Here is a 15,014-nt window from a genome sequence, read left to right as displayed (position 1 = left end):
GACATGGCCCCTTAAGACCAACATACAAAAAAATGTGGTCCTCCTAGGCCCTGCGAGATGTTCACTGAAAGCTGGATCAAACATCCCTGCCACATACCCACCAAGTTTCGTGCACCCCGGTCTTTCAGTGTCCCGGGAATCGTTGACACGAAATTACTGAAGAAAAACTGAAGCTTCGCTGCACGGCGGTCATAATAACATGATGCAATGTGCAGGAATATTGTCAACCATTATTTCCCCCTTATCATCATAATTTCATCACTGTTTACAATTGTCATTTTGGGTCACTTTTTATCACTGACATCAAAACAACATATAACACTTTTAGGCCTTGAGTTACAGCATCTCATAGTTCTGTAAAGCAGAACTCTCAATTACGTCGATCTTAGGGCGCCATTACCAGACCATTACCCATGCTGCTTGCTGGGGTTGTTTACTCACTGGTGGAGGGGTGGCGCCCCCTAGACTCGGAGGACTGGTACGCTGTGCTGACATCTCCTGTAGACTGGGAGGCCTTGATGCGCACCTGCTTGCTCACGGCATGGTGCGAAGGTGATGATGCCTAGGAACACACACACACACACACACACACACATCTGGATCAGTTCACCTCAAACGACCTCACTTCTCTGGCCAACAGCAATTGCCAAAAAAGTTTATGATGTTTTTCGCTTAGATTTCGTGAGGTATCGTGTGTGTATGTGTGTCAGAAGATGGTCACTGAACACTGAGCTCCTTCAGCGCAGCGCTCTCAGGAACTCCTTCACCCGAAACCCGAGGACTTGAGTCGAAACGAAAAAAAAAAGCGAGGGAAAAAAAGTGAGAGAGCGCTTCGGCCTGGGACCGGGACTCAAAAACCACAAGTGAGCTTTTCTGAGGAGTTACACAACTCAGCGCTGGAGCCATCCGCCAACACAGCACGAGGGTTCCTCCAGCAGTGGCCTGCTCATGCTCGCTACCAGACAACATGGACTGAGCATGGCGGCCTGTCACACGCCTGCTGCTGACTCCTCTACAGTCTGTAATAAATAGCCTTCACTATGGTAGAGCGGAAGGAAAGCTTAATGACCCTGATAAGATATTACAAACAAAATACAGTATGATATAGACGATACAGATTACCTGACTTTAATCTTTTATAAACGCATGCACTGGCTTTTCATGACATACAGAAATGATGATAAACAGCCACTGTGACAGAGCAGGCATCGCACCAGAGTAGGTCACCATTACTGTAAGATGGCCAGCCAAGCCTTGTCCTTGTGTCCTTCTAAAGGAGGCTACCAGAGGGAGGCCTGGGACAGTCAGGGCACAGACACACGGACTATGGATCAGCGTGAGAATGGATCAGCTGCTCTGCTCTTTTCAGCCGTGCGGGGGCCTCACAGCAGCCTCGCATGCCTCAGATACTCCCATAATACTCTGGTGCTGCGAGCATACCCGAGGAAATTGAGCAAATCGCCTTGGACTTGTCCCTCATGCTGAAAGAGAGAGAGAGCTGATGGAGGAGAGCTAAGCTGGGGCAGATCACATGGTTTTTTATCTTCGCTATGTCAGGAATTCTGGGAGACTTGTCAGGATCTTTAGAACGTTTAATAAAGTATCGGAACTCCCCCTATTACCGTCGGTCCCGTATTTCCGCTGTCTTGTATGTGTCACTTAATATCCATTTCTATACAAACCAAGACGGCGGATTCCTAAAAAAAACGCAAGCACCAAAAAATATTAGCTATGTACTAAAAATTACATAGCTAATTTTTTAAAACGCAAAAAAAATTAGCTATGTACTAAAAATGACATTTTACCGTGACTCGAGGAGCTGTAAACAGTGTTGTAAGGCTGCGTGTACACAACCGCTTGGCGCTCCAGTGGAATTGTAATTTCCTATTTTCATTTCATGACGAGAATTCTCGGTCTAACCGTTCATGTGCCGTTGAAACGGCGTAAATTGGCGACCCATCAGGCCAGCACTATAACTCCGAGCGTGGTAAACAAAATGGATATTTCAGGCAGTAAATGCTCCCCTTAAGAACCAAACCAGATTTTGTTCAAATCTACACACCTATGGCTACTGAAAAATGTAAGGTTCATTTAGCAAATGTTATTTTGAAGTGTTAAAAAACATCGTTGTTTTAGAATTTCCGAACAAAAGTGGTGATAATTGGGGGTGTTACGATACAGAGCATGTGCTTGCTTGCATGAGGCAATATGTATACAGTTATCTGAGTTGTGTTTGAGCACATGTGTGTGTGTGTGTGCGTGCGCGAACATTTGTAGAGTGCACTCACATTGCTGTGCTCTTGCATGAGTAGCATGATCTTGATGCTCTTCATGTTTGTGCTGCGGTCCAGGAGGTCGATGGCTTTGTCCAGGTCGTCTTGGTTCCAGAGAGGGATTGACAACTAAACACAGACACACACACACACACACACAAGGGTGAAACCAGGCATTACACTAATGGACTGATACCAGGTGTTTAGGCTTCTAATAAATCCTAATAAACCCATTTGGCCAGTTTGACTGCAAGCTGTATTAAGAAAGTAGTATGCCTGTGTGTGTACACGTGAATCTGTATTATGAAAGTAGCATAATGTATATGGGAGGCTCTGTGCGTGAGTGGTTCAGTGTGTGCGGTAGGGTAGTACCTCATTGTTCATGTAGTGCAGGTCTAACTGCTGACCAAACACAGTCTTAACTTTCTGCTGGACTTCCTCAAACTGCACAGGCCGTCCGAACATCAGAATCCTACAAACATACACACACACACACACACACACACACACACACACACACAAGCACACATCGAGACAGACAGCTTTATACAGGAAACTGCAGCTCCTTGAGTCCTGTAACTCGACACTCCTGCAGCATGTCGGACCCAGAGGCTACACACACACACACAGCTGGTGTCCGGCGTGCCCAGGGACCTCAAAGCACACCTTGCATAGCTGTGGTCTCTCCTGGCAGCCGTGGCCAAACCACAGGCCTTTCCCTTTCCACTCAGGCTACAGCTCCGCAAATACCAGTCTGAGAGCTGCACAGTGAGTCCGAGCATGGAAATGTGTGTGTGTGTGTGAGTGTGTGTGTGTGTGTGTGTGCATGTGTGTGTGTGTGTGTGTGTGTGTGTGCATGTGTGTGTGTGTGTGTGTGTGCATGTGCGTGTGTGTGTGTGTGTGTGTGTGTGTGCATGTGCATGTGTGTGTGGTCGATGCGGCACATTTATGGGAGTGCACTCACATTGCTGTGCTCTTGCATGAGTAGCATGATCTTGATGCTCTTCATGTTTTGTGCTTTGGGCGTCCAGGGAGATTCGATGGCTTTGTCCAGGTCGTCTTGGTTCCAGAGAGGGATTGACAACTAAACACAGACACACACACACACACACACAAGGGTGAAACCAGGCATTACACTAATGGACTGATACCAGGTGTTTAGGCTTCTAATAAATCCTAATAAACCCATTTGGCCAGTTTGACTGCAAGCTGTATTAAGAAAGTAGTATGCCTGTGTGTGTACACGTGAATCTGTATTATGAAAGTAGCATAATGTATATGGGAGGCTCTGTGCAGCGTGAGTGGTTCAGTGTGTGGTGGGGTAGTACCTCATTGTTCATGTAGTGCAGATCGCTTTGCTGACCAAACACAGTCTTAACTTTCTGCTGGACTTCCTCAAACTGCACAGGCCGTCCGAACATCAGAATCCTACAAACATACACACACACACACACACACACACACACACACACACAAAAGCACACATCGAGACAGACAGCTTTATACAGGAAACTGCAGCTCCTTGAGTCCTGTAACTCGACACTCCTGCAGCATGTCGGACCCAGAGGCTACACACACACACACAGCTGGTGTCCGGCGTGCCCAGGGACCTCAAAGCACACCTTGCATAGCTGTGGTCTCTCCTGGCAGCCGTGGCCAAACCACAGGCCTTTCCCTTTCCACTCAGGCTACAGCTCCGCAAATACCAGTCTGAGAGCTGCACAGTGAGTCCGAGCATGGAAATGTGTGTGTGTGTGTGTGTGTGTGTGTGTGTGCATGTGTGTGTGTGTGTGTGTGTGTGTGTGTGTGTGTGCATGTGTGTGTGTGTGTGTGTGTGTGTGCATGTGTGTGTGTGTGTGTGTGTGTGTGTGTGCATGTGCATGTGTGTGTGCATGTGTGTGTGTGTGTGTGTGTGTGTGTGTGTGTGTGTGTGTTTGAGGGTACACATCAGCGTGACGGGAATCATTCTCATTAATTCCGTTAAGACAAAGCCCTGCATTCCATGCACCCACTCCCAAGCGTTTGCACAATCACACACTACTCACCTCCTCTCTCCATTATACTCAAACTTTATTCTGATGTCGTCCTGAGAAGGGGAAAGACTGGGGTTATTGTGGGGTCAAAGACAGCATGCGTTTTTACACAAAGCTTTTACATCTGCTGACAGTCAGTTTATGGGGATTGTGCATATATTTGCACTGACTGGACCATGATGGCAAGATTGCTTTGAACCTCTGTATACCTATGTGTACTGTGAGTGCTTATATGTGTGCATGAATGTGTGTGTACATGTGTCTGTGTCTGTCTGTGTATGTGTGTATGTGTGTGTGTGTGTGTGTGTGTGTGTGTGTGTGTGTGTGTGTGTGTGTGTGTGTGTGTGTGTGTGTGTGTGTGTGTGTGTGTGTGTGTGTGTGTGTGTGTGTGTGTGTGTGGCATGTTCAAGGCAGACACACCTGTCTGTTAGGAGGACCGACAGGCTTTGGCTTTGGCGCCTCGAAGCTGGGCTGCCGCCGGGTCATCTGAAGGGCCACCAGGTCCTTCATTATGGAGTGGAGAGCCTGCCGCTCATCTAAACAAACACACAGAGAGGTGAGAAATGGACAGAAAGGACAAAAAGAGCGCGCGAGAGAGAAAAGCAATAAAATAAATGAAGGAAAGAGAAAGAGAGAGAGGTGTGTGTAAATATAGAAAGAGAAAAGGAGGGATAGGGGGAGAGCAATGAAAACAAGGAGAATGTGAGCATCGTGATCCATAACTCGCTTAAAATCTGGAAAGGCGTCTCTCGGGGGAACAGCAACAATGATTCCTATCAGACCACCATGAATGATTCACTGTGCACACACTAAGTGTGCTTAAGAGAGAGAGGAGAAGCAAAAGCTCTCAACTGTTTCTCTAAGTTTAAGCTCAGCTCCATGCAATATATATTTGTGTCAGTGTGTGTGTGTGTGTGTGTGAGAGAGAGAGAGAGAGAGAGAGAGAGAGAGAGAGAGAGACAAAGACCAAGACATACAGACAGAAACAGAGGGAGAGAGAGAGAGAGAGAGACAAAGAGCAAGACATAGAGACAGAAACAAGGAGAGAGAGAGGAGAGAGAGAGAGAGAGAGAGAGAGAGAGAGAGAGATAATAGTTCAGCTGGTGTAGGGGGACTGATGGCTGGTGGCAAAGCCTCGTCTAAATAAACTGGCCGGTGAGAATGTGGTGCATCGGGGTAACAGAGCTGCTGAGAGTGGCCGCGTGTTTGGGGAGATCACCATTCCCATGTTTGATGTGAGAGCAGCGCCAGGCCTTGGCTGCCTGAGCGCCCAGGGAAAATATGGCGCTTGTGTAGTTTGGACAGACATCATACACCTTCCAGACACACAGAGAAGGAGAGAGAGAGGGAGGGAGGGAGGGAAAGAGAGAGAGAGAGAGAGAGAGAGAGGGGAAAAGTTGCAGAGTTTGTCTTTTACCCGGCAGCAGCTGAACCATAGAAACAGGAAAGGACAACAGAATATCTGTTCGGAGGAATGTCCATAGCAGAGTGGTATTTGCGTTAAAGAGTCGACGGCTTGTAAGTCATTTCAAGGTACATGAGGCCTAATTTGTCTCACGTGACTGTGCTCTCGGTTTCATTTCAGTTACTATGTGTAAGGTGTGCGTGACGTTTTGGGCTAAACGTCATCATCTATCGTCCATGTGCAACAGAAAAACAAACAGAACTGTACTGTTTCAAAGAAAGACACACAGTCTTGTTTGTCTTGTGTGGCTACCACTGAATCATTATAATAATTTGAATTGTATATTGTATGCACCTTTATAAAGTCTTTTAATCTTGGTGCTACAGTAATGAGCTTAAAGCTCTTGCTCTCTCTCAAAGTCTTTATTGTCAATTTCTTCTCATGTTCCAGCAGAGTGATATCCAGGGCAAGACAATACCATTTTAAGTCCACAGACAAACATAACATTCTTGTAAATGTTAAGAGGGCCATGGTGGCAGCAAATTTGTGTGTGACTCAATACTCATGTTTAGTTCTGTTTTGACCTGAGTGTCATAGAACTGAATCAGACGCCAGTGGATTTGTGTGTGCTCATACTCATGTTTGCGGTGTCATAGAACTGAATCAGACGTACTTATATTGGCGGTGGGTGTGTGTGTGTGATAGCACTGAATCAGACGTACTCATATTGGCAGTGTGTGTGTGTGTGTGATAGCACTGAATCAGACGTACTCATATTGGTGGTGGATGTGTGTGTGATAGCACTGAATCAGACGTACTCATATTGGCGGTGGATGTGTGTGTTCTTGTTCCAGATCAGGCCTGGGGATCTTCACACACTCCCCCAGCTCCAGCCACCCATGAAAGGCCTAAAGAAAGTAAACACACACACACACACACACACACAAAAACATAGTCAACTGGGGTGAATAGGCCTCAATTTATCCTTCATCATCATTATCACCATCACCAACATCATCATCATTGTCCTATTCAACATCGTTTCCATAATCCCAATTGTCATTGTCCTCTTCATCATCATCATCGTCGTCATCATTATTATCATCATCATCAGCATCTGTCAGCATTACTGTACTTATACGGATCTTAATCAGCACTGATTATAAGCACTATCATCTTCGTCATCATTGTTATCATCATCATCAGCATCTGTCAGCATTACTGTACTTATACGGATCTTAATCAGCACTGATTATAAGCACTATCATCTTCGTCATCATTGTTATCATCACAGCCATGATTACCTTAACAGTCATTATAGCAGTCTTTTACTGTTATAAATCCTACTACCCTCAACACAACTTGAACTCTTTGTCAGTAACATGTACTAGCAAATGGAAAACATGAAAATCAGTAATTGGTATTCCTCGCATCATCTACCAAACAACCTCTGAACCAATATAAAGTCTAGCAGCTGTAAAGCTGGAATAAATCATTCAATCATCCATCAAAGAAAACAAAAGTATGCAGGCAAGTTGTGCAAGAATATCAAATGCTTTTGGGAGGTGAAACATTATATGACTGTGATACCAAATCAAAAGAGAACCAAAAGAGAGTAGCAGGGCCATTTAAAATGTTTGAAATATGAGCTACACCTGGTGAAGCAGAACCAAAACGCTTTTTTCTCTTCAAAAGGCAAGACAAGGCACGTTGATTTATATAGCACATTTCATACACAGAGGTAATTCAATGTACTTTACATAAACAAATGCAAAGAAAAGTAACTAATAGTAAATAATCATAAATTTTGCCAAACTCTTTACATTTATTAGTTGAGAAAACTTCAGGTGCTGTTTGGTGAGGGGGGATTTGTTAACTTCTCGACAGTTTAAAATAGGATGTGTGTGTGTTGTTCATACTGGTGATGTTAGAAAATAAAGACTGTCTTGCTTTGCATATTTCAGAGTATCTTTCCTTTATATTGTAATATTTTTTAATTAAAAGTATCCAATAAATCATCTACCAAGTCTGACAGCTGTCTGTGAAAGTGCTTTCTCAAAGAGAGCATTTGCAGAACCGGCCGTGGCGCAACTGGCTGGGGCACCTGCACTGTACGCCGGCGACCCGGGTTCGATTCCTGCCCCGTGGTCCCTTCCAGATCCCAGATTCTCTCTCCCATTCACTTCCTGTCATTCTCCACTATCCTATCTACAATAAAGTCATAAAAGCCCAAAAAATATACTTAAAAAAAAGAGAGCATTTGCATGGCCATTTATGATTCTCCATCTTACCATCATAGATCTGTTCTGAATGTGTGGTGACAAAGACACAACAAAAGAACAAAAAGAAAAACACTGCTTTACCATTTCAATTGACTGCTGGTTTCCTTAGAGCTGTCCAGGCAGGTAGCTTGATCCATCAATCACCCATGTCAATGTCTCCTCATAAACATTGCAAGGGCAATATTTAGGCATACAAATATGCATACCACATACCACAGGGTTTGCAGGGACTCATCTTACCCAGTTACAATCATTTCTCCACCATGAAGGGAGGAAAGAGGAAAGCAAGAGCACTTCATCAAGGTTCTCCACAGAAATGGAAAACAAGCAAAGCTGAATGTTTGACAGAGAACATGTAATGCAATTCCCATTCATTTAACAGCATCCTCTTTTTGCTGCAATGAAACAAAGATGGGGTTGCTTTTTTTTGTAAGCTTAAATGAGTTCAGACAAAAACAGACATTGGACCCCCTAATTCACATGCTTGGAGGGAGAGAGTAGGCCATTGGTAATGTCATCACCTGCCTCTGGTTCACCTCTCCTGTCCGTCTGATCAATAAACTCTGCTTATTGATCCGATTAGAGTGAGAGGATACACAAACCAGACACCACAGCTGACACTGTCCGGCGAGGGAGGGTACTGCACGAGGCTGTCAGGACGAGGAGTGGAATGATTAACCTTAGGGGTCACATTCTTATGTAAGTAAACACAGACCTCATGGATACAGATGGGGGGGGGCACAAAGTATGGCGATGGACAGTCCAGCAGGCACATGATGGACAGAGGCGAGCATGAATCAGCATTTATTTGTGTGAGGACAGTCTGGAGTGTGGCTAGACACTGTTGCAACACCTGGCTAATAATCACCATCAGGAATTCCAGGCACGTCCACGTTCCTCTCCCTTCTTTGATCCCCTGCCGTGGTCATTGGGTCATTCCTCAGGCAGTGTCAGAGTAGGGAGTGTGCACGAAACCAGGCCAGTACGCATTTACACCTTTCAGTGTTCCACTCTCTCTCTCTCTCTCTCTCTCTCTGCCTCTTTCCTCATCAGTGTAAACACCTGCGGGTAGAAGACAGTGTCAGGGGGTGCTGTGGTACAGCAGGCTACAGCACCCGTACCACATATGGGTCCAAGTGCCCATGGAGACCCGGGTTTGAGTCCGGCCCGTGTCATGTCCCGATCCTACCCCATCTCTCTCTCTCCCACTCACTTCCTGTCACTCTCTAACTGTCCTATCACAATAAAGGCAAAAACGCCCAAAAGATGTAGGCCTACTGAAAAAAAATATCCCCAGTCCTTCAAGTACTTTACCTGCTATCGTCAAAGCCCCGACGTGTAACGGCTCCATAAAGGAGGCCACCATGCCTGTCGACATGATTGGGGCATGGCGTGTCGATGATGTCACCTCACTCATTAAACTAGCTCTTGTTAAACATGGACAACCATTTCACTCTCTCAATGCAGTTTAATTCAGTAAAGCTTTTTTGGGATTAACGTGACAGCAGCATTATTCCCAAAGCTCACACATTAAAAAATATCTCTCTCATTTCATCTCCCGGCCTCTCTCCCGTTCACACTCATCTGTCTGCACTCTCCTGACTTTAATCACCTTCCCGGAAGAATGTGGGGAGAATTTTTTTGGCGGGAAATGATGTGAGCTGAGGTGGCCAGGCTTCCGTTAGCCGCGCCGCTTTATTTTCAATGTCTCCCCTTTCCAGCACCAGCCAGAATCACACGGATCTCACCGGGTCTGGCTCCCTCCACTACCTACCCGCTCCACCAACACCTCCCCTACCCTCCCTCTTTGTATTTTTTTTGTTGTTTTTCTTCAGGTGTTTAGTCTACTGCTCCTTTTCCCAGCCCGGTGTGCCTCCGGATGGCCCTCGCTCCGTTGGTACATATGGTGGAGCTTAGACGCCGGCGCAACCCAAGCCCTGGCTGGCGGAGATGCCCTGGCCTGGGGCGGCCTCGTGTGAGAGGGCCCTGCGTGACCCAGGCAGGAGGGAAAACAAAACGGCTAAAAGTCAACAGCTGCTCTGGCCCAGAACGGTGGTCTGCGTGCACACAAAAGGGGCCTACGCCTGGCCAACTGTTGCTGGATCATGGGATAAGAGGAGCTCTGGTGGTTGGCTGGTGAGTCGTGGGCCACAGGGACCCTCATCATGCCAAACCCCCGACAATGCCCACTTTAACACATGGCCTCAACTCAAAGGGCCAGCAAAGAAACACAAAGGTGAGGAGTGAAACATCTAAACAAATAAAATGACATAAAACTGAAAAACAATCACACAGGAAAAAAGCACTGGCAATATAAAACACTACCTGACCTGAACAAATATTTATATTTTTATTTATACACACGCACACACACACACACACACACACACACACACACACACACACACACACACACACACACACATATTTGGTTCAGTCAGACAGTATATCATCTAGCTAATTTCAGACCATGGTGCCTGTTGCTTCAACTGCAAAAAATATTTTTTATATATTATGGTTGAGCTATTACAGTAAAAAATAAGCAAGGGTATACACAATTAAAACGTAGTGGGTATTTAAGTTGCCATATATCAAAGAAAAGTCAGGACACCACATTTTCCTACATGGTTGGGTTGTGCTAACCTGACTCTCGCCAGATGAATTTCGTTGCATCTAGCTCCGCCTAGCTCCACTCACCTCCATCTGGGATCGCTTCCGTTGAGAGTGATTTCGGCACCAGATTTTATGGTAGAGCCAATCAGGACGCAGGGCGGGAGTTTCATAGATGTGACGTAGCGTAGAAGCGACTGTGAGACTGTTCTCAGCGTCACAGGATGGCTTCGCTGTGAGTGGTTGAAGTAGCATGTCAATAGATGACGGACAAGTGGCTTATCCAATCATATGCAAGGATTTTTGATAAGGCCCAGCCTTCTGAAACACCACTCCAATGGATCGCTCCCAGATGGATGAGTGGAGCTAGGCGGAACGAAATTCATCTGGCGAGAGTCAGGTTGGGGTTGTGCTGCTCTGAAGAAGCATTTGTTTCTCAACTGGCAGCTGGTGCCATCACAGCAGCTTTTGCTCCCTGGAGTACTCAGAGTGTACACACATCTCATATTCATTCATATTCAGCCAACAGTAATATTCATTACTGATAACAACCTACTTCATGTCACTTTCCCTCATGTTATAACTGTGGAATTGCAAGGATTCAATGCAAACACACACATAAAATGATACAGACAACATAATTCCTTTCAAATGATCAAAATGGTCAAATGATTTAAATTTCGCACCTCTGTCAGAATGCAATGCCTGTGTGGAAACAGTGCGTCTTTTGCACGCAAACTGGGATGAATAATATGTTTTAAGCTGCTACAAGACAATATAGGGACTTTGTGGATGTTCAATGAACAAGTCACAAGCTCACCCAACACCCTCTCATGGATCTCTGGACCTGCCACAAACAAGACTTTGATGAAAGGGTTTATTGTCTCCCCTTCATTCAATCTAACCTGACACCACAAATTAACACCCAGCCTAGTTATCCTCATGCTGAGCTGCTTTCACTGAAAAATGTGTTTACAGCATGGCAATGTGGCTTCCTTTGGAAGGAGCAGCACCAAGGAAAACAGGTCATGAGTGGACGGGTCAAACAAAAATTCAGCTGGACTGGGCCTTCTCACACATGAGTCAGAGCAGAGAGGTGAGGTCCTATTAGCTGAGTTAAATTGATAGGAACGGCAACGCTTTTGTTTAGGCCCATGCTAAATCTATACACTGTAGTGATACCTAAGCACATGGAACGAGGTTTAACAGCAAAGTCATACTTGTATCAGTTTTTATAACAGCATTATAACAAGGTCACTGAAATGACCACTGTGGCTCAGTAAGGAATGGGGGCTTCGCTCAACAAAGACATGTATGTTATTTTAAAGACACGATTATGTTAGACTGCAAGCTATTGCATAATTAATCCGATATCTGCATGCTGCTGATGTATAAATCATTCATGCTCCAGGTTATGTGTCATTCATGCTCACAAAGCAAATGCATTTACAAAGTCATCCACTAACAAAACAGATAAGCAAAATTTTAGTACAGCACAAAGATGCTATTTCTGTATAATAGGCCGCTGGTAGGGCAGATTAGAAAGCACTATACGAATGTTATGAACGCCTACTTGCAAAGTAATGATAGAAAAGATACATTTTAAACAACAAGTGTACTGGTAATACATGTAGTATTACCAGTACATTCACAAAACCAAGTGATCAAGGAAAACCATTACATGCTATATGTAATGCTATATTTACAACAGTCTAATTACATGGGCATACTGTGCCAATCACAGGGCTACTGTGTCTTATCATACAGCCAAATGTATAGAACCTGAAACTTTAAAAAGAACACTGGTTGGATTTCATACAAACATAAAAGAAAATAGAAAAGAAATGAAAAGAAATATACAAACTAAGACAAATGAAACAAATCAGTGTAGGTGACCACAGAACATATTTAGAAGAAATGACCATGTCATAATGCTGACTCCAAAGGCAAAGGCACCTGACAAGACAGCCCCCAGTCCAAGATGGTAAATATTCCACTGTGCATTCAGGGACCATGCAAACCACAACCAGGGATGACAGAGGCTACTACCATGACCTTTGTTTCAAAGACAGAACACAGACAACAGAGTATACACAAGACAGACCAGAGGCCACAGGCAAATGGCCTGCTGATGATGGCAACTGATAATGGCTGTATGATGGCTACGATAATGTTCATACACCTGAGGGCATCAATTTGCGTAAGTGCTTGGAACACATAGAACCCAAAAGCCATGATGGCTTAATGACGGTGTGGTTCGAACCACAGGTCAACCGCAGGTTTTCTACTCCTCACGGACACCATATATTGGTCATAAAACCTTGCCCAGGTAGCCACACATTTCGAACTCACCTTGGATGGTTCCTTTGGAAAAGGACGTGGTCTCGCGTACAACCCTCCTCCGTTCCAATGACTGCAGATACAAAGAGTTCGTCTGACAGGTAGTTCAACGGGCAAGCGTCAGTGATTCAGGACTTCTTACACCCTTGAGAGTCCCATGGCATATTTTAGAATTCCCCGGGCGAAAAATGAAGCGTTAGGTCTACTGTCCCGTGTGCCATGGCTGGGGCTTACGAGCCCCTCGGGCCGTCATCCAAAATTTGCGCACAATCAAAACCACTGATTTTTATATGTAATACGCTGTAGCTACATAGGCTAGGTGTCTTGTTGGTCGGCTTAGCCTACATGTACGTATTTGTCACATCAGAGTAACTGTTTTATATGTGAATGGATCAAAAGTTCGATACATTGTATTTTGAGCTCAAAGAACAAACAAATCCAAGCCTGTCTTCATCCCCATTTTTTTTTCCATAAAGGGAGATGTCCGTTGGTATTTCATTGTAGGCCTATCATAACTACTGCCAGGAATGCAAAAAGTAAACAAAAGCTCTAATGTTGCATAAACATATAGGCCTATGAGCAGAGTTAGATCTATACAAGTTTACCTAGGACAAAAATGCAGCAGTCATCATGTTGCTTTCATGAAATCCATCTGTAACAGTTCACTGGAGGAAAGGGAACGAAGCGATTTCCGTGATTTTGATGGCTTCTTTTCCTGCTAACTTTGCAGATTTCCCCCCATCGGTCTGCTCAAGTTCTTGGCGCTAATGGTCTGCTATTTTGTCCAAGTTTTAATGGCAAACTGGCGCTCGTTGTCTTCAATCGCGCAACAATATGATATTTTGAAGAGCAGACAAATGAAGGTACGACAACAAATAAGTCGCCAGTTCAGCTGTTAGCTCCAGAGCAACAATCTCGGGTTGGAGTAGCCAATGCATTCTACCGAATTGATAAGTGGATACAATCAACGCTGACCACGCGATATGAACGTAGTAACAAAATATCAGTCTTGGGCATATAGCCCCCCATTGCAAGACAAATCCTTCTTATTTAATCTGATAGACGGCAAGCCCGTAAGAAGTTCGAGGTCCGTCTGTTCTTTCCGTGGCAAAGTCTAATGCGTGTTTCGGCAAGGTAAAACTCAACAAAATTGAGACACACCCGCTTTTCTCTGGCAAAGGAAGTTATAAAGGTGTATCACGTTAGTAAACGGAGACCCAGAGTTACGATATTCCATGTGATCGTGTCTTCATGGCCAACAGCACAAAGTTATATGATACTTGAACATAGTGAATTTCCTGACTGAAAAAGCAATCCGTCACCGGAACCCATTTCTCCGCTTCTCAATGCAAAAAAAAGTAACGGTATCTTGTTTTCAGAACCATCGTAAGTAAAATCCACTTAGTATGTACAATAGTTATCTAAAAATACACTGGTCCGACGGCGCAGATTATAGCTTTGTTAATCAAAGTGCAGGATGACATCTAAAACATCGCCGAGCTTTCACGGGAACGCGCTCCTCCTTTCGATTCCGTGACTGCGCGCATCATGGCGCGCGGCTACGGGCTTGCGTTTTAGTAAATGCCCATAGTTTAGCCTACGTCTGTGACGTAGCCTTGCCTTGTTTTGAAAATGCATCTTAAAGCCAATCATGAAACCAATGATAAAATCAGTTCTTTACGGGGTATTTTTTTATACACAACATCTATAATAACCTTCCCAGCTTCCCATGGACGGATTATGAACGTTTGGACCCCTGGGCACAGATGTATTATGGGGCCCCCACTAATAAGTATAAGTATAATATATATACTCTTTTGATCCCGTGAGGGAAATTTGGTCTCTCCATTTAACCCAATCCGTGAATTAGTGAAACACAGCACACAGTGAGGTGAAGCACACACTAATCCCGGCGCAGTGAGCTGCCTGCAACCACAGCGGTGCTCGGGGAGCAGTGAGGGGTTAGGGTGCCTTGCTCAAGGGCACTTCAGCTGTGGTCCACTGGTCAGGGCTCGAACCAGCAACCCTCCGGTTACAAGTCCAGAGTGCTAACCAGTGGGCCACAGCTGCC

At 45.0% G+C, this 15,014-nt stretch overlaps 1 protein-coding gene across 2 annotated transcripts in view; it reads right to left on the bottom strand.

The window, feature by feature from the left end:
* Nucleotides 1-14,514, bottom strand: part of map3k3 (mitogen-activated protein kinase kinase kinase 3) — a 28,473-nt gene extending 13,959 nt beyond the window's left edge. Inside the window, exons 1-7 of one of the 2 annotated variants that reach the window (XM_048246525.1) lie at nucleotides 12,956-14,514; nucleotides 6,530-6,619; nucleotides 4,727-4,842; nucleotides 4,319-4,359; nucleotides 2,646-2,745; nucleotides 2,289-2,402; nucleotides 442-562 (exon numbers count right to left, since the gene is read on the bottom strand). In XM_048246525.1, coding sequence (XP_048102482.1) covers nucleotides 442-562; nucleotides 2,289-2,402; nucleotides 2,646-2,745; nucleotides 4,319-4,359; nucleotides 4,727-4,842; nucleotides 6,530-6,533 — 496 coding nt within the window. In that variant the 5' untranslated portion in view covers nucleotides 6,534-6,619; nucleotides 12,956-14,514. Of the gene's footprint in view, nucleotides 1-441; nucleotides 563-2,288; nucleotides 2,403-2,645; nucleotides 2,767-4,318; nucleotides 4,360-4,726; nucleotides 4,843-6,529; nucleotides 6,620-12,955 lie in introns of those variants that run through there. The other variant, XM_048246526.1, reaches the window with a different exon arrangement.
* Nucleotides 14,515-15,014: the final 500 nt, after the last annotated feature.

This window comes from Alosa alosa, chromosome 6 (genome assembly GCF_017589495.1).
Source record: "Alosa alosa isolate M-15738 ecotype Scorff River chromosome 6, AALO_Geno_1.1, whole genome shotgun sequence".
Taxonomy (NCBI): domain Eukaryota; kingdom Metazoa; phylum Chordata; class Actinopteri; order Clupeiformes; family Clupeidae; genus Alosa; species Alosa alosa.
Note: the sequence above shows the minus strand (reverse complement) of the source record. Positions and strands in the feature narration are given on the sequence as shown.